The sequence below is a fragment of the Crotalus tigris genome, unplaced genomic scaffold (genome assembly GCF_016545835.1).
Source record: "Crotalus tigris isolate CLP2741 ecotype Arizona unplaced genomic scaffold, ASM1654583v1 scf7180000018224.911827, whole genome shotgun sequence".
NCBI classification, from domain to species: domain Eukaryota; kingdom Metazoa; phylum Chordata; class Lepidosauria; order Squamata; family Viperidae; genus Crotalus; species Crotalus tigris.
Window position 1 is genome coordinate 74,913 of NW_024096891.1, and position 18,590 is coordinate 93,502.

At 42.7% G+C, this 18,590-nt stretch overlaps 2 protein-coding genes across 2 annotated transcripts in view; both read left to right on the forward strand.

Annotated features, from left to right (window-relative positions):
- Nucleotides 1-539: 539 nt before the first annotated feature.
- On the forward strand, nt 540-10,837 carry LOC120310554 (coiled-coil domain-containing protein 82-like). The gene is made up of 9 exons (XM_039349064.1): nt 540-1,329; nt 2,530-2,594; nt 3,632-4,231; nt 5,301-5,535; nt 5,659-5,751; nt 6,233-6,357; nt 7,445-7,615; nt 9,415-9,600; nt 10,186-10,837. The coding sequence occupies exons 3-9, from the start codon at nt 3,683-3,685 to the stop codon at nt 10,276-10,278; spliced, it is 1,452 nt and encodes a 483-aa protein (XP_039204998.1). The 5' UTR covers nt 540-1,329; nt 2,530-2,594; nt 3,632-3,682; the 3' UTR covers nt 10,279-10,837.
- Nucleotides 10,838-14,774: 3,937 nt separating this feature from the next.
- MAML2 (mastermind like transcriptional coactivator 2) overlaps nt 14,775-18,590 on the forward strand; it is a 204,343-nt gene continuing 200,527 nt past the window's right edge. Inside the window, exon 1 of the mRNA XM_039349059.1 lies at nt 14,775-16,076. Coding sequence (XP_039204993.1) covers nt 15,600-16,076 — 477 coding nt within the window. The 5' untranslated portion in view covers nt 14,775-15,599. The remainder of the gene's footprint in view (nt 16,077-18,590) is intronic.

The window sequence follows — 18,590 nt, forward strand, 5'->3', positions numbered from 1 at the left end:
TAACCATCATAAATATGAGTCAGTTGCCAAGCATCCGAATTTTGATCATGTGAGCCTGGAGATCCTGCAACAGTCGTAAGGGTGAAAAACAATCTAAGTTACTTTTTCAGTACCGTTGTAATTTCAAACCGTCACTAAATTAATGGTTGTAAGTCAAGGACAACCTGCATCTCACAAGGTGGGAAATTACAACCTTTTTATTCTGTATAGCTAGCCAGTTCTAGAGTAGGTTTCCAAAACTCAAATCATCTCCATCAACCTTCCCTAACCACGTTGTGTCCAGATATCTTGGAATACAATCTCACTGTTTCCAGATAGCCCATTTGAAAAAGAAAGGAAGTTATATAGCATATGGGACTCTGTTACATATTTGACTGGTGGGACTCAGTGCAATCAGTGGGACGTATTTCTAATGGATGATGCACAATAAATGATTAAAAAAGGTAACCAACATCCTAACTTTCATTTTTATTTATTTATCTGATGCTAGGTTTGGCATTTTGCAGGAACAACATGGAACAAAAAGAAAAACGTTCATATTATATTTTTCTCTGATCTAAGGACTGTTGTAGTGCCAATTCAAAAGAGTGTTTCTCCATCTTAGCAACTTTAACCAACATACTGGCAGCATGTAGTAACAGTTGGAAGGGACCTCGGAGGTCATCTAGTCCAACCCCCAGCTCAAGCAGGAGATGTATACTAATTTCTAACAAATACTTGTCCAGTCTCTTCTTAAAAGCTTCCAGGGATGGCATACCCACACCTTTCCGAAGGCAAATCTCATCCAAGCTTCTTGGATGAGAAGCGAAACGTCACGTCTTCAAAAAAAACACAAGAAAGTCCAATTGCCTCCTGAAAAAAGCGCCTTTGGGAAAGTCCCCCCTTAATTGCAGGTTGCCTCTCTTCTTGATTAGTTTCCATCCATAGTTTCTTTTCCTGACTTCAGGCGCCTTGGTAAATAAATTGGCCCAAGTGAAGTCCAGACATCTCAAGATTGCCAAAACTACATATATTCACAACCTTTAAACAAATAAACTGTAATCTAAAACACCAGAGATTGGTGTAAATTACACATCCTTTAGAAAACTCCACCCAGGGTGAGAGCGCGAACACCACGAAACGCCCCGCCTCTTTCCTGGTCAGCTGGAGCGGCCGCCTGAACAAGGAGCCGGAACTGAGTGATGGTAAAGCTCAGCCAATTACAGCCAGGAAGAAAAGAAGCGGGCCCGACAAACAAAATGGCCTACGCAGTTTTGTTTTGATAGCTCGTGTTTCGCTCCGCTAGCTGCGTCCGCCAGTCGTTTCCTGGAAGCGCTTTCGGAGAGTCAGGTGAGCGCTGCCGGCGTCCGTCTGAATCTCGCATTTCAAGGGAGCGTTGCCTAGATTTGGAAGGGATCGCGAGGAATCCCATCACGCCCAGCCCGGACCTGATGGGTTTGTAGCCCAAAGCCTCTACCAGATTTCGAAGGAGACGCCCGAGCGCAATAAGTTTCGCTTTTGGTTTCTCTTTTTCAGAAGCGATCAGGTTTACTTTTAAGCTACCGTGGCAGAACTGGAATGCCAGAAAAGTGGGGAAAGTTTAGCCTTGTCATTCAGTCTTCCACCCGATTAGTCTTTCCCTAGGATTCCGGGTCCCATAGTCCCCAGCAATCGCCCTCCGCTACCTCCTGGGATTCGATCGCTCCTTGCAGCCGAGAAGTACATTTCAAAGGACATCTTCGCAGGGATACCGTCAAGCGAAAAGCGATAGTTTGCCTGATGTTAACAGAATAACAACAGATTGGAAGGGACCTTAGAGATCTTCCTGTAGTCCAACCCCCAGCTCAGGCAGGAAACCCTATACGATTTTAGACAATCTCTTTTTTAAAACTTCCAGTGTTGGAGCATTCACAGCTTCTGGAGGCAGGTTGTTCCACTGGTTAATTGTTCTAACTGTCAGGAAATTTCTCCTTACTTCTAGGTTGCTTCTCTCTTTGATTAGTTTCCATCCTTTGCTTCTTGTCCTGCCTTCAGGTGCTTTGGAGAATAGCTTGACCCCCTCTTTGTAGCAGCCCCTGAGATATTGGAAGACTGCTATGATGTCCCCCCTCATCCTTCCCTTCATTAAACTAGACATCCCCAATTCCAGCAACCGTTCCTTGTATGTTTTAGCCTCCAGTCCCCTGATCATCTTTGTTGCTCTTCTCTGCACTCTTACTAGAGTCTCAACTTATTTTGTTTCTTCCTCTTCTTCGCATCATCTTTTACCACTTCAGGTGTCGACCCAGATCCAAAATTCTGATTCCTGCACTTCTGGCAGCCCCAGCCATTGTTATTTGATGCTATTATAGTGTGTCTTGGATGTTGTCTCAAAGACACACTACAAGAATATGGTGTTATTTGTTGCTACTTATTAGCTGTTGTTACTTGGTGCGTCTCATGAAAATAATATTTAATAATATTTTTGTTTTTAAAAAGTACTTTTAATCAATATCAGTTTCTGAAAAGTCTCTGTGTTCCGATGTTGAACTTCTACTTTTACATTTACAGACTTCAAGAGGAGTTTGAACCAGTTTGATCTAGGAGTTAAGACACCAGCTAGAAACCAAGAAAAGGTGAGTTCAAGTCCCACCTTAGCCATGAAAACCAGCTGGGTGACTTTGGGTCAGTCATTCCTTCTCAATCCAACCCACAACCTTACAAGATTAGGGTTGTGGGGATAAAGAAAAGAAAGAAGAAATATTAAGTAAGTTTGCCACCTTATTTCTGAAAATAATAAAGATGAGGTAAAAATAAACAGAAGTAATCTTTCATATGGTCATGCTTAGCATCCTTAGCTGGCTCCGTGTTTGCCTTTTTCCAAATACCTATCAGATTATCTTTGTTTGATGCAGAAGTCTGATGAATCTAATAAGCAGTTATGAAGGGCTAGTTATGTTGCAGGCCTTGAATCAATATTTTGGCAAATTCTCTGGAAATTCTGTAGTGCTCCATAACTTGCAGACTTTATTTCCAAAAATGAGATTTTCTTTCTGGCTTCATTATAATTCATTAAAATGTTCCATGAGATTTCTCTCCCCATATATACACAAAAAATGGGAGTTTTCCTGGACTCGTTTGGCTGATTTGGGATCTAGAGGACAAAATCCTTTTACCAAAATATACCTGTGTTACATTTCATTGGCCATATGAGGCAATGAGTTCTGAGGGACGTTACAAGTACTCCTTGACTTACAATTGAGCCCAAAATTCTGTAGCTAACAAGACAGTTGTTAACTGTTATGTCCTTTTTACAACCTTTCATGCCACAGTTTTTAAGTGAATCGTTGTAGCTGTTAAGTAAATAACAATTGTTAAATGAATCTGTTGTGTGAAAAAGTCACTTTTTCAGTACCATAGTAGCTTTGAACAGTCACTAAATGAACAGTTGTAAGTCAAGGACTGCTTGTACTTCTTCCCCCAATTAACAACCCGTTAAATTAAGGGTTTACTGTACATCCACTTCTTTTAAGTCTGGAACAAGGGGTGTTAGCAGAAAAGGAAAACCTCCATTTTTGACTGGGCTTCCCATCACTGTTTTAGGAATTGTAAAAGCAAAAATATGAACTTAGAATTCAGAATTTATATATGTATATATATATATTTTTTTTAGAAAATCCTTATGGAAACTAATCCTCTAAGGAAAGGATAGAAAACTAGAAGCATGACAGAAGAATCAGTAGCCAAATCTCATGTTGACTGCAGGCGGACTAAAAGATACATATTTCCTGAACATCAGGATGATGACAACGAAATTACATCCTCCTCCTCGTCAACGTCATCATCGTCATCATCATCATCAGAAGAAAATCCCAAGTCCAGTTTGAAAGAAGATGTAGATGGAAAAGAAGAAGAGACCTCCATACTTAGCAAAAGGAACAGTGAGGCTGGGAGTGATGCAGATTTTCAGAAAGGAGGCAGTGAAGTGTCTTCAGAGGATCTGGAAGAAGGAAACATCTCCTTTGGAAAAAGGAAGAGACCTTGGGCAGCCATGATATATTACAGTGATCAAAGCAGTGACAGTGATGTTCCTAGGAAAGTGATCGCTAAAGGCAGGAACTTAATTAGCAAAGACGATTTATCTGTTGATGGGGAGTCACCCACAGCCCCAGCAGAGAAAGCTGCAAATAAGAAACAAGAAATACACATAAAACTGCAAAAACTGTCTTTCCCGCAATCAAGAAAATCTGGCAAAGTCAATCAACGTGATGAGGTACATTCCCAATTCATTTTCAAAAACATTTTCACACTTGCTTTTTCACGCTAGCCCACAGATGGATTTCACCTACCCTGTGTAAATTTAGAAATTTATAAAGTTGGAAGGGACCTTGGAGATCATCAAGTGCAACCCCTTGCTCAGGCAGGTAACCCTATACCATTTCGGACAAATAGCTGTCTAGTTTCTTCTTAAAAACTTCCAGTGTTGGAGCATTCACAGCTTCTGGAGACAGGTTGTTCCACTGGTTAATTGTTCTCACTGTCAGGAAGTTTCTCCTTAGTTCTAGGTTGCTTCTCTCCTTGATTAGTTTCCATCCATTGCTTCTTGTCCTGCCTTCAGATGTTATCCATTCAGTTGTGTCATAGGCCAGGTCCCTCAGAAATTCTGGGAGTTGAAGTTCAAAAGTCATAAAAGGGCCATCGTTCCCCACCCCTGCTCCACATCTTCTGATCTTGCACTTCTCTGAGTCTTAATCAACTCTTAGTGACCACATGGACCTTCTCCATGACAATCTGTAACTCTTCCAACAATGTCATTGCTATTGTAACTGACTCCCTCCACCATGATGTTGGTTATCTTCTCTTTTCTCCCACCTTTCTCAGCATTAGAGCCTTCTCTGGAGAGTTGGGTCTCCACATAACGTGTCTGAAGTTGGATAATATGAACTTGATTATTTGTGTCTTCAATGGAAACTCTGGATTGATCTTTCAATAATCTATTTGTTTTCTTTGCTGTCCATAATATTCTCGGGAGTTTTCCCAATCCAAAATTCAAAAGCCTCTTCTTGTCCTGCTTCTTTATAATCCAACTTTCACTTTGATAGAGTATCACACAGAATACCATTGTTTGCACAGTTTTGATCTTTGTAGATATGCTTATTGTTTTATATATCAACTCAAACTTTACAATACCCAGGGACCTAACATAAAACAAACTGGTACTGTATTCTCTATGTACACAGCAACATTACTTTAACATGAATTAATACTAACTCCATTCATGAAACACCAATGAATTCAACTAAAATATTCTATTAATACTGTGCCTTTTTTCATGTCACCAGGGAAGTGTAGATGATGACTTGGTCCAACATGATGCTCACTCACCCTTCACAGAAGAAGGTGATGTGTCTAATAAAGACAGCATGAAAGTTTTCATCAGTGATGATGAAGAAGAGGAAGAAGAAGAAGAAAAAGAAGAGGAGTGGGAATGGGGGAACTTTGAGGAAGAAGAGCCCCAACATCAAAACAGACAGCATTGTAGGGCCAGTAACTTATTGGAGAAACATGTTCCATTCGGTAAGGTCACAACAACAAATAAGAAGTAGCTTAAATATCCTTTCTATAGTATTTATTAGCACCTAGTCATTTATTCATAAGGGCTGTACTGATACATATTTGTGTCGATTTTTTTTTTAACAGTGCCTTTGGTCGATCATTATTTGCACTTTCAAAGAGTCGTAAAAGCCTTTCTCATCAATGCAACTGATGATACATTTTTGAGCTCCTTATATGGTAAGCAAGCACGCCTTCCAAAGAGGCTGTTTGTTATCCTCTTTCAATTTTTTTCTCGGAGCAGTAAATAAATGCATTAGAGAGAATTCTTAACTTACTACCATTCATTTAGCAACCATTTGACATTATTGTAGTGCTGAAAAAAGTGACTTCGTCTAACTTACAACCATCACAGCCTCCCCACAAGTCAGGTTATCCAAATTCAGGCAACCTGCATGTATTTACCATGGTTTTATTGTCCTGGGATTACATCAGAGATGGGGAACAATGGCCCCTTTATGACTTTGTGGACTTCAACTCCCAGAATTCCTGAGCCAGCCACTTAGCAGCCATGGCAAAAAGGTCATTAATGAGGCGCAACTCATTTAACAACCCCCTTGCTTAGCAACAGAACTTCATTGTGGTCATCAGTTGAGAACTCCTTGTACTCTTTATAAAATTGTAATGTTAATAACAAGGCCTATTTGTTTTCTCTCCAAAGAGGGGAAAAGACAGAACAGATTTGCGCAGGATTTGCGAACTTCCCTCTATTATTTGGATCACCACTTTATTCAGCCTCGCCTTGAAAGTCTAGTTTCCGGATGTTGCTGGAAAGAACGATACAAGGTACTAAATTTTCCTCTTAATCTTTTAATTTAATTGCTTAGTTTAAGGGTCCCCAATCTATGGGCCATGGCCCGGAACTTGGCCAATGGGCCGTGGAAATGGCTGACTGATGTGCACACGCATGGGCGCGCATCCCCCCACTCGCGCTAGTGCCACGCCCCTTTTGCACATGCACATGGGCGTGAAGGGCTGCTAGCGCCAGGTGGGTGGGTGTGGCCAATTTGCTCATGCGTGGACAGGGCCGCTAGCTGCCGCGGGGGGTTGTATGGCTGTTTATGTATGCACATGGTGCCAGTGCATGCCGCATGGGTGAACCGAGCTCTGGCCCCGTTTGCATGCGCACATGCACCAATTTGGAAGCTGCTCCCCTTCCCTCCGGGCCATGAGCCCAGAAAGGTTGGCGACCTCTGGCTTAGTTGATTTGGCTTTGGCATTCAGATCCATATGGTGTGTTATTTTTCTTAGTACAATATGCCACAATGAAAAAGAGTAACCTATACAGGTAGTCCTCGACTTAAAACAATTCGTTTAGTGACCGTTCGGAGTTACAAAAGCACTGAAAAAAAGGTGACTTAAGATCATTTTTCACACTTAACCGTTGCAGCATCTCCAAGGCCACCTGATCAAAATTCAGGTGCTTGGCCACTGACTTGTATTTATGATGGTTGCAGTGTCCCAGGGTCATGTGGTCACATTTTGTAACATTCTGGCAAGCCAAGTCAAGGGGGAAACCAAATTCATTTGACAACCATGTTACTAACTTAACAACTGCAGTGATTCACTTAACAACTGTGGCAAGAAAGGTCGTAAAATGAGGCAAAAATCACATAAAAATGTCTCATATAGCAACAGAAATTTGGGGCTCAATTGTGGTCGTAAGTGAGGACAACCTGTATATTTGTAATACTTTAATGCCTCCTGATTTAGTACTTTTCTCATTTGCCTTGAAGAAACTTGAACTCCATTATGGTTGTAAGTCAAGGACTATCTAAATCTATGGTATATGAATGTGTAATATCTCCAAAATGTTGTAACTCAATCCCTGAAGCTATTAACAATACAATTTTTATCAACTGTATTTTTCTAGACACGAGTAGACGGTTACTCTGATGTCCGCATAATTTCAGAACCCTCAGAGACGCGTATTTGTCAAGCCTGTGAGCTAGACAGAGATTGTAATTTTATAGTGGTTTTTTCTGGAAAACAGTACATTCCTAAAACACTGACAGTGGATGACTTCCTGTCCCACAATACACAGGTAGGCTTTGCTAATTCCTGAAAAGCGAATGTATTTGTGTGTTTTAAAGTCTTTGTACTTTTTAGGGCTATTTTGTTCACATGTTTCACCTGTGGTATTTAAAAATAATGTCTGCCAGAGACGTAGTGTGCTCAAAACCAAAATGGGAAAGGTGTTTCATAGGTACCGTGATAGGATCATTACTCACTGTACCCATCAGTGTTTCTTTAAAAGAACCTTCAAAATTCACCTTTCCAAAATCTCTAGAAATTCATCTGAATTGCCTTTGCTGAAGTTCTAAAGCAGGGGTTGGGAACAATGGCCCTTTTATGACTTGTGGACTTCAACTCCCAGAATTCCTGAGCCAACCATGCTGGCTCAGGAATTCTGGGAGTTGAAGTCCACATGTCATAAAGTGGCCATCATTCCCCACCTCTGTTCTAAAATATTTGTTGTTCTTTCCATTTCCTAATTTTTTCAGATCTTGAGTCTTCCAATCCTTGTTTCATGTTTTCTTGTCTTTCTTTTAACTCTGATTATCTCTTGTCTGTTAGCTCATTACGAGGGGGCATGACGGCTCAACGGTTAAAGACATTGAGCTTGTCAACTAACAGCCTTCATTCGAGACTTGAGTGCAGTACAATAGGGTCAGCTCTTATTCTTGCCCCAGCTCCCGCCCACCTAGCAATATGAAAGCATGCAAATGTGAGTAGATAAATAGGTACCATTTCGGTGGGAAGTAAACAGCATTCTGTGCACCTTTGGTGTATAGCCATGCTGGCCACATGGTTATGGAAAGTGTTTTTGGACAATGCCAGCTTTACTGTAACCTACTGATTCAGAGTGGAAACTTGGGTTGACGTTTAACAGTGTATTATTATACTGTACTATTTTATTTACCTGCCCTGCCCAGTTTTTATGAAGTCTTATATAAAACTTACATAAACGTATATAGAAAGTCTCAAGTTTAAAACCCGGCTCAATTTTCAAATCTTTTTTCCATTGGCATTTTGTTTTTCTGAATGCACAACCCAAACACTGCCGAAAATGAAAATGAAAATGCTAGATATTGGCTTAATTCTGAATAGCAGTAAATATCTAAAAATAATTCTTTTTTTTTCCTGATATTTATGTGCAAATGAAGTAACTAACCTTACATAGCTGGGTAATTAAGTAAACAGAAGTGAATTGGTCCATTTAGAAGCTGTGATGACTTTATTATGTGAGAACTATGCACTTTGAAGCAACATTTTGTCCAATTCCTTTCATGCATCTGCTGCGCATATGTAGAACTTTAACTTACTGAGTATTTGCTGGGCTCCTAATTCTCTGTTCCCAAATTCTCTAATACGAAGTGACTGCTTAGATTTTTGCTGGGATGACTGTTCTACTGTGTAAACTGAGGGATTTCTGTTTTGATATTCAGTAACTCGTTAAAAAAAAATTCTTGCAATTCATGTAACAGTTGAACAAGATAGTCCTTGTGACTTGGTGATAATAAATGCAACAAAGAAGTTATCTTTTTTATTCATACTTTCAAATGTCAGCCAACTGCACTGGTGCCAATATTTTTTTTAAAAAGTAATTGCTTGTTATTTTTCTTGAACAAAAAAGTTAGACTCAATCAACATCACAATTGTCTTCATCAAAATAGGTGCAGGAGTTGCTTTCTAACTAGGATTGCATTAGTGGGTAATAATAAAAGTCCTGTCTATGTTAAATCATCTTACTTTATAGGACATTCATTCTTGCTTAACTATTTTCAGTGTTTACTACTGTTATTCAGAATATATCCACTAAAAGAACTTATGTTTCTGCAGAGGTTGAAGGTTGATGTTGTATGTCAAAAGCGTACCCAGGTTTATCACGATCTGAAGCACTATAAATATAAGTTGTATCAGAAATGCTGTTCAGCTATAAAAGAGGAATATCGTCAAGATGAGCCAGCCAAAGAGTTAGTGAAACGAGTTTTCAGTCAATTGAATGAAGACAACTGGATATGTAAGGTAACTCAAGTTTGTTGGAAATGCATTGCTTATGGATTAAGTGAAAGACCGAAGGGTTTCTTATAACATCTAAGAAGAATTAGACGTAATCTTTGACTTACAACCACAACTGAGCCCAAAATTTATGTGTCTAAGTGAGACATTTGTTAAGTGAATTTTGCCCCATTTTACAAGTGAATCTGGTTTACCCTTTGACTTTGCTTGTCAGAATGTCGCAAAAGGTGATCACATGATCCTGGGACATCCCAACTATCATAAATATAGAGTCAGTTGCCAACTGTCTGAATTATGAGTGTCCCCAGGTCATGTGATCAATTTTTGTGACCTTCTGAAAAGCACAGTCAATGGGGAAGCCGGATTAACTTAACAACTGTGTTACTAATTTGACAGCTGTGGTGATTCGCTTAGCAGCTGGGGCAAGAAAGACTGTAAAATGGACAGTCTCACTTAGCAACAGAAATTTTAGTCTCAGATGTAGTCATAAGTTGAGGACTCCCTGTACTTAAAATTTTATATACTTAAACTTAGAATTTGAAATGATTCACAATAGTGTTTTTCTTCTTTTCTTCTTTTCTTTTTTTGCAGGAATATTCTGTCCTCTACAGATATCTGGACAAAGTAGAGGAATTCCATAAATTTTATGAAGATTTTAAAAGGAACATCCTTTCATTTGTGTGAGGCTACTGATGGGTTTTTACCTCTATACCTCATTTCTGCTATTATTCTTTTTTATTTATGGTTTACTCTAGCATGCAAATATATGTGCTAAATTTCTTTTTTTTTCTACTTTATTTTAATTATCAAAATAATCTTCCTAATATAAATTATGTAAAGAAAGACCCTTGAGGGCTGGATCGCTCATCGAACTATCCTAAAATCAAATTGCACATTCATTCAACAAATGATTTTTTTCTGAAATGTATTACACAGGCACTCTCTTCAAAGATAAAATTTTCTATGTTGCTTTTTGACGCTTTTGCTCATTGTCTCTTAGTATCATATTTTCTACAAATTCTATAAACTTTAGTTTATTTTTTTCAGTCTTCGTAAAGCCTGCAGTCTTATCCTTCCTGCTGATACAGAATTCAAGGATTTTATTATCAGTGATGTCAGAGGAAGAAACATAGGAAGGAGCTGCCCTTAATTTTTCAGACGCTTAAAAGTGATGGCGCAAAATTTCTATCTTGCAAAATTCTATTAATGTAGCCTTACAATAAAGTAGATTTAGCTGAACTAATCATGTTTCCTGACTGGTTTTACTGCAGAGAGTGGATATCTATCCACATTTCAGATTTTCTAGTTTCAAAACTCTTGAACCTTGTAGATTCATTCATAATCAACCAGGGAAATGATCATTTAGGGCTATACCCCTCTCTTCATATTTTCATTGTGGCCTGTGAAGAGCCATAGCTTGTTGGAAGAGCATGTATTCCTGGCACCTCACTAAAGCAGAAAAGGCTCATTTTGGACATGTGTGTATCACATTGTCATCCCCAAAACTATCTCCATGTAAGAGAAGGTTAGAAAACTCTTTGTCAGTTAACATCAACAATACTGAACTATATGAATCAGGTGTAACTTATAAAAAGGAACCTGAATGCAAATGTTTCTCAAGCTCAGCGACTTTTAGATGGGCAGACATCAGCTCCAGAATTTCCCAGCCACATATGCTTTGACTACTTCTCATTTGTGCTATGTCCTCATTGTATTACCCTCGTTTTTTGTTTTTTGTTTTGGTAAGCCTATGACTGAAGTAGCCTTAAGTCATTCTTAACTCATCTGGGTATTCAAGCAGTATTTTTCCTTTTCAGCTAATAGCATAAAGTCTTAAAATGTTATACAGTTTGCCACTCATTGTAACTGAGACATAGTTAGGTGAACTGTAAATAGAATTTGCACCCTGCCTACAACAATCTGATGTGGGTGGTTGTCCTTCTGATTTGGGGGTCAACCTCATTTGCTGCCATCTGCTGTTGTCTGCATAAGGAGTTGGACACAATGACATTGAACACTTAATAGACTGAGCCTAAAAAGTGACAGTGAAATAACTATCTTCCTACAATCTCCTGAATAGACCATGTAAGAATCTGAAAGTTGGTTTCTGTTGCCTACATGCAGAAAAGTAGAGGTGAAATGAAAGTCCTACTTATGAATGTGATGCATCCATACCTAGAAAGATCAGAATTCTGTTGGCAATGGTTTTCTTTGTGACTCTCTCTGCAAGCAAAACTTAGACTTTGAAGAAGCACAGTATGGAAGAGTCTTGATGCTTTGGAACTTTATGAGCCATGGTGGCGCAGTGGTTAGAATGCGGTATTGCAGGCTAATTCTGTTGACTGCCAGGGGTTTGATCCTCACGGACTCAAGGTTGACTCAGCCTTCCATCCTTTTGAGGTTGGTAAAATGAGGACCCAAATTGTTGGGGGCAATAGGCTGACTGTAAACCACTTAGAAAGGGCTATAAAGCACTACAAAGTGGTATATAAGTCTTATTGCTATTGCTAAAGAACCAGCAATGAGGTGGATGGCGTCCAATGTGGTGAGTGTACACTGTTGAGAAATCTGAAGGTCCAGATTGGAGACATACCATCCTGGAGAAAAGCTACGTACCGAGGTGGCCACCAACAGTCAACTCCGGTTTGATGGCCCACAATCAAAGATGTGTTTACCTAATTCACTCTATGACTCCAAATTATTGTTTCTAAACTTTGTTCAACTCAAATGGGGAGTAGGATACCGAGCCTGAGAATGAGCGTAGAGATGACAAAGCTGTCATGAGCCAGACCCATTGCATTCAGACTCCAGGATTGTGGTTGGCAGATGTTCCTCCCACTGAAAAGGAGAGGAAGCAAAGCCAGAGCAATCAACAACTGCTTTGTGCATGCAAGATCAGACAGCTCCCCTCGGCAATGAGTTGGATCAGAGGCAATAGAGGCAGGACAGGGATTAGCTGCAAGGACAGAAAATTTCACGCTGGCATAGTTTTCTGCTGATTCAAGGCAGGGTAGAGAGCTTTTAACTCCACCACCAGGAATGATCCTCTGCTGTGTATGTGACATTTAAAAGAAGGTGGATGTTAGATGCACCGACAAATCTCATTTATATTAGAGGGGTGGGAGTCTTACATACAAAGAAAGAAACTTTGATTTGCACCAATTCGAAAGATCCACTTTTATGTTTAAACTACTTTCCTAAAGAAATGGGATGTATCTGTGTTTGTTTCTGCCCCTTTTGTGGCAATTACTTTAAGCACTAATAAAGGAGAGTATTTGTAGCTCAGGGCTGAAATGAGGGGTCCTTAATGCTCTCTGAACTTGGTTGTTAACCAAATTAGGTGACATCATCAGCGCTAGTACAATATCTAGTTTGGATAATGAAAGGTTTGCAAGAAAAGAAGCAAGCTCAGAGAGCCCCAAGGACCCATCACTTTAGGCCAGTGGTTCTCAACCTGTGGGTCAGGACCCCATTTGGGGTCGAACGACCATTTCACAAGGGTCGCCAAACAACGTAGTCCGCCATTTTTTTCCCCTTTTCCTTAGCTGTGCTACTCCCTTTTATTCTATTGGCTTTTGAAAGCCAATAGAATAGACTCTCTTGAATAGAGTCTAATTCTATTGGCTTTCAAAAGCCAATAGGAATTGTCCAGGCTGTCTCTGCCCTGCTGAGCCCGCCAAAAGTCCCATTCTGCAAACAGTGCTGCACCAGTTGAGTAGTCCTCGACTTACGACGGGTTGAGTAGTCCTCAACTTACAACCGGTTGGGGGTCGCGGCATTAAAAAGGTTGAGAACCACTGCTTTAGGCACTGATTTAGAGAGCTGCAGGAACAGCACTGGCGCAGTGGTAGGATTCAGCCAGTTTGCGCCAATTTGGCAGAACCAATAGCTAATTTTTTATTACCCAGGCCCAGAACAGACTTCCGGAAGCGGCATCCACACAAGAGAACCGGTTGTTCACATATCTGAATCCCACCACTGCACTGGAGGGATCAAGAGTGGGTAACAGTAATTTATAAGTTTAGGATTTTTATATAGTTAACTTTATGGCGGTCTTTAATCAGCACAAGATTTGGGCTTGCTCTTAGATTGCTCCATCTTCCTCCCATACTTAGAACCTTCATTTTGACCCGGTGCTCCCTGAGTTATGGCAAGTCGACTACCGTCCAGATGTCGCTGAAGCCCCCACGTCCCTCAGGCTGGGCGCTGTAACCTTCAGGAGCGGCCGGCCGAGGAAACGGAAGCTCCCGTGCAACGACGCTGCTCCGGCGCTAGGGGTCTCCCTTCCCTTCGTTTCCAGAATGGGGACTTTCTGGCGTAATGCTCCCGGCTTCCCACTAGGGCTCCCTTCCTTCTTCAATCTCTCTCTTTCTCTCTCTCCCCCCCCCCCGTGAATCGCACGTTTGCTGCCGCTTCTGCTGCTGCGCTTCTTTCCTACGCGAGCACAATGAAATTTTGTGCCGCTGTAAGCCCAGCGCCTTCTCGCAATCCTCGCAGCCCAGCGGCTTAAACCCGAGACGGGCGCAAAGGGGAAAGCAGGACCCGCGGCGGGATTGCAAGGGAGGAGGAGGGGGGGCGGCGTCGAGCCCACCACCGCCTGGGAGCTAGTGCCAAAAAAAAAAAAAAAAAATCCGGAAAGAAAGAGAGAACAATCTGCCCGCGATCTCCGATCAGGGAGGGATGAAACCTCACTGGGTCGCTCCGCTCGGGAGGCAGAAAGGTGGCAGTTTGTAAGTTTCAGGATCGCTTTTGGAAACCGCTTCCCAGACGCGGAGGAAGCTCTCTTTTCGCCCTCCAGCTTCGGGCGCGGGGGCCGCGGTAAGCGCCGGGCTGCAGAAGCCTGAAAGATTTTCTCTCTCTCTCTCTCTCTTTTCCCTTTCACTTTTTTTTTCTTCTTCTTCTAACCCTCTCCGAGAGCAAAACTGCTTTATTATTATTATTATTGTACGGAGCTAGAGAAGCTCCTGAAAACTCCGGATTTCTGTTCTTCGGGCTTCCCCCCCCCCTTGACTTGTGTCTGCTTTGCCGGATCCAGAGGAGAAACAAGCCGGCGGATCTTGGACGCGGATCGGAGGAGTTCGGACGACTGACGGGGTGGAGAAGCGATGGAGGGAGAGAGCGGAGCAGTTCAACCCTTGGTCGGTCTCGCCCCCCCTCTTCCCGCCCCCTTCTGACTTACGGATTCCGCGAGCAACTTTTCTTCCACCTCGTGTTCTCCTCCTCCTCCTCGCCTTTTTTTTTTCCGCGCTCTCTCTTTCTTTGGGGACGCCGCCGCCCGCCCGCTTGCAGCCAGCCTTTTGCACTCGTGGGGATATTGTGATCCTGGTTACTACGATCCCCACTAACTTTCTCTCCCTTTTGGAAAGCATCTCTCAACTTCGGGGGAGGATTTAAAGGAAACACCAGCAGAATCGCTTCTTGGAAAGTTATTAACTTCCAACACGTCCCGTATTATTAATAATCAAGGAGAAAACAGAATGTTTTTTTAAGGGATTCCGTACAGCTCCGGACGTTTTTTTTGGGGGAAAAAAAAAGAAATCGTCTCCCACCCTCTCGTCAATTGCTCCACTGGGTTTTTACATTTCTGTGGCGGTTCTGCATCTGTGGAATGGATCCTGGTCAATTCTTTCCTTCCTTCCTTATTATTTTTCCCTCAACCTCTGAGATGAATTGCGCTCCCGGGCTAACAAATCTTCCGAAAAGGATTTCGGTGGGTTTTCTGTAGTTCTTTGCGCGAAAAGAAAACAAACAAACAAAAAAATCTGTCAATTCGTCTTTCCTGGCTGTCAGGAAGGATCATAACTCGTAAAAGGGGAAGGGGCTGACTTCGGGTTGCCCTACGGGGGGGGAGGGAGAGAGAGGAAATAAAAAGGAAAGCAAAAAAAAAAAAAAAATCCGATCTGGAGCTGGTCGAGCGACTCCCTCCACTCATGTCAGCGTGAGAAAGCCGCGATCTCCGGTTGAGAAAAGAGCAGCGAGCGCGAGGAGGCGTCAGGCCCGTCGGGATGGGGGACACGGCGCCCCCTCAAGCCCTGGGTCTCCTTGGAGGAGGAGGAGGAGGAGGCGCGATGGCGGCAGCGGCGGCGCCCCCGCGGGTGCACAGCGCGATCGTGGAGAGGCTCCGGGCGCGCATCGCCGTTTGCCGCCAGCACCACTTGACCTGCGAAGGGCGCTACGAGCGGGGCAGGGCCGAGAGCTCGGATCGCGAGCGAGAGAACACCTTGCAGCTTCTCAACCTTGTGCAGCACGGCCAGGCGGCCCGGAAGGGAAGCAAGCACAGCAAGGCGGCGGCGGCGGCAGCAGGGACCGCCGGAGGCAGCAGCGCCGCCGCGGCTTCTGCTAACGCCGCAGCGCCCCCTGCGGCCGACTACTATCCCCAGCAGCTGATCAGCAACGGGAGTGCTGGGGTTAGGAATGGGATCAACGGGGAGCAGCCCAGCGCCGTCGCTGGGGGCGAGCCCAGGAATCCAGCCCTGATTGCGGTGAGTTGCGTGGTTCTCAGTTTTTTCCTTACCTTTTCGGCTCCTTCTGTGCAGCCAAAGGGCAAAGATTTGCTCTCCGTAGATTTTTCTTTCTTTCTTTTTTTAAATGGCGATTTGGTTGTTTGACAGTGCCGATTCTGGCCACCGTCTCTAAATTTATTTTATTTATTTATTTGCACCCCGCTTTTATTGTAATTGTGACAGTTCTAGTAGTGCACTTGGAGTCCCAGTGGACAATCCCTTAAATGTGAGCCAGCAGCGTGCTGCAGCTGCCAAAAAAGCCAACACAGTGCTAGGCTGCATTAACAGAAGGATAGAATCAAGATCACGTGAAGTGTTAACACCATTTTATAAGGCCCCACTTGGAATACTGCATCCAGTTTTGGTCACCAAGATGGAAAAAATATGTTGAGACTCTAGAAAGAGTGCAGAGAAGAGCAGCAAAGATGATTAGAGGACTGGAGGCTAAAACATATAAAGAACAGTTGCTGGAATTGGGTATGTGTAGTTTAATAAAAAGAAGAGTAGGGGTGACATGATAGCAGTGTTCCAATATCTCAGAGGCTGATACAAAGAAGAGGGAGTCAGGCTATTCTCCAAAGCGCCTGAAGGCATGACAGGAAGCAGTGGATGGAGACTAATCAAGGAGAGAAGCAGAACTAAGGAGAAATTTCCTGACATTTGGAACAATTAATCTGTGAAACAACTTGCCTTCATAAGTTGTGAGTGCTCCAACACTGGAAGCTTTTATGAAGAGATTGGACAGGGTTTCCTGCTTGAGCAGAGGGTTGGACTCGATGACCTCCAAGGTCCCTTCCAACTCTGTTATTCTGTTATATCCAACACATCTTCCTCCTCCTATTTTCCCCATAACAATAACCCTACAAATCCCAACTCCGACTGAGCTGCAGAATGCAAATAATCAACCACAGGTTTCCATGTCAAAGTTTGTGGAGCCAAACCGGGCGCTTGGGTAGCCTCCACTGGTTTTCTGACTTGAGCGATCCCCATCCTCTGCCTCTTCTGGAATTGTGGGAATCTGGAGCAAAGTTGGGGCTTTTGGGGGGGGGCAATGCTAGGGCTGAACTCTTGCCTAAAGAAAACTCCCCTCTAAGTCTTTTCTAGTGACAGTGACCTGCCTTGGAGGCTGAGAGGGCCTGGATGGGACAGAAGAGGCCCAGAAATGACTGTTATCCAGTCATCATCTGGAACAGGGTGAACTTCATCTTTAGTTTTGGAGGGGTTTGTGTGACACACACATACACACACACACAGAGAGAGAGAGAGAGAGAGAGAGAGAGAGAGAGGCCAATTTAGTTAGGCCAGGGGTAGGCAATCTTGGCTCTTTTATGACTCATGGACTTCAACTCCCAGAATTCCTGATCCAGCCATGTTGAGGGGAAAGGGAGAGGTTTCCAAGCTGAACCATGCTGGCTCAGGAATTCTGGGAGTTGAAGTCCACAAGTCATAAAAGAGCCAAGGTGGCCTACCCCTGGGGTAGCCTCTCTTGATCTCCTGAGCATCAGGTGGAGGATGGAATCAGGAGAGCCTTTGCCTCACCTCACATACCTAGATTCCCAGGGATTTTGCAAAACTGCATTTTACTTTAAAAAAAAAAAAAGCTGTCCAGTGTTGGTTTGTTTCCTTAGATTTAGATGCTGCCCAAATCAGGGTAACATTGGATAGCTCAGAACTCTAAACATATTCAGAGTATAATGTAAATTGTAGAATGTGAAACAGGAAAAAAAAACAGCATCAGTCTGGACAATCCACTCTAAATCTCTCCCCTGCAACCCAGTGAGAAGACCACAACCACAGTTCTTCAAAGCTGTCTGGAACATCATGAGGTAGGACCCACACACATCCCAGGGGGAGCTTTGTGGACCAAATGACCCTGATCAGTTTGTACAATATAAAGCAGATATTTCAGGAACTGCACTGGTTGTCCTTAAGCTTCCAGACCCCCTTGAATGTACTTGGAAGACATAAAACTCCTCTTCGAATAGGACTTTGGGCACTGAATGGACATTAAGATGTTTCTTAGGCCCATCTGGTGATGGTGTTTTTTTAGTTATGTTTTTATGTTGCCTTGGGGATCTGCTGCTTTTATGTTGTGGATGACAAATCGTTGATCAGAGTGAATGCTTAGGAGCATCAGATAAACCAGCAGCTAACAGGCCTAAGAATTGCTAGTGGATACTGCAAAACATTAGCAGCAAAATCACCACAATTCTTCTTTAAAGAGCTTTCGTGTCTGTCATTCAGCCCATCATTGAGAGGGATTTTGAGAACTTCAGTGGTAGAAGTGGGCATGGAGGTCTTTGGATAGCAAATTATTTCCACCTCCATTCTAAAAATTCCCCTAGATCAAGGCTTCCAAACCATGACAATTTTAAGATGTGTGGACTTCAATTCCCAGAATTCCCCAGCCAGCCATGCGTCTTAAAAGTTTCTAAGGCAGGAAAACTCTGCTGTAGACAGTCTTCCTTCAAATTGAGGCAGGGGGAGATCTTT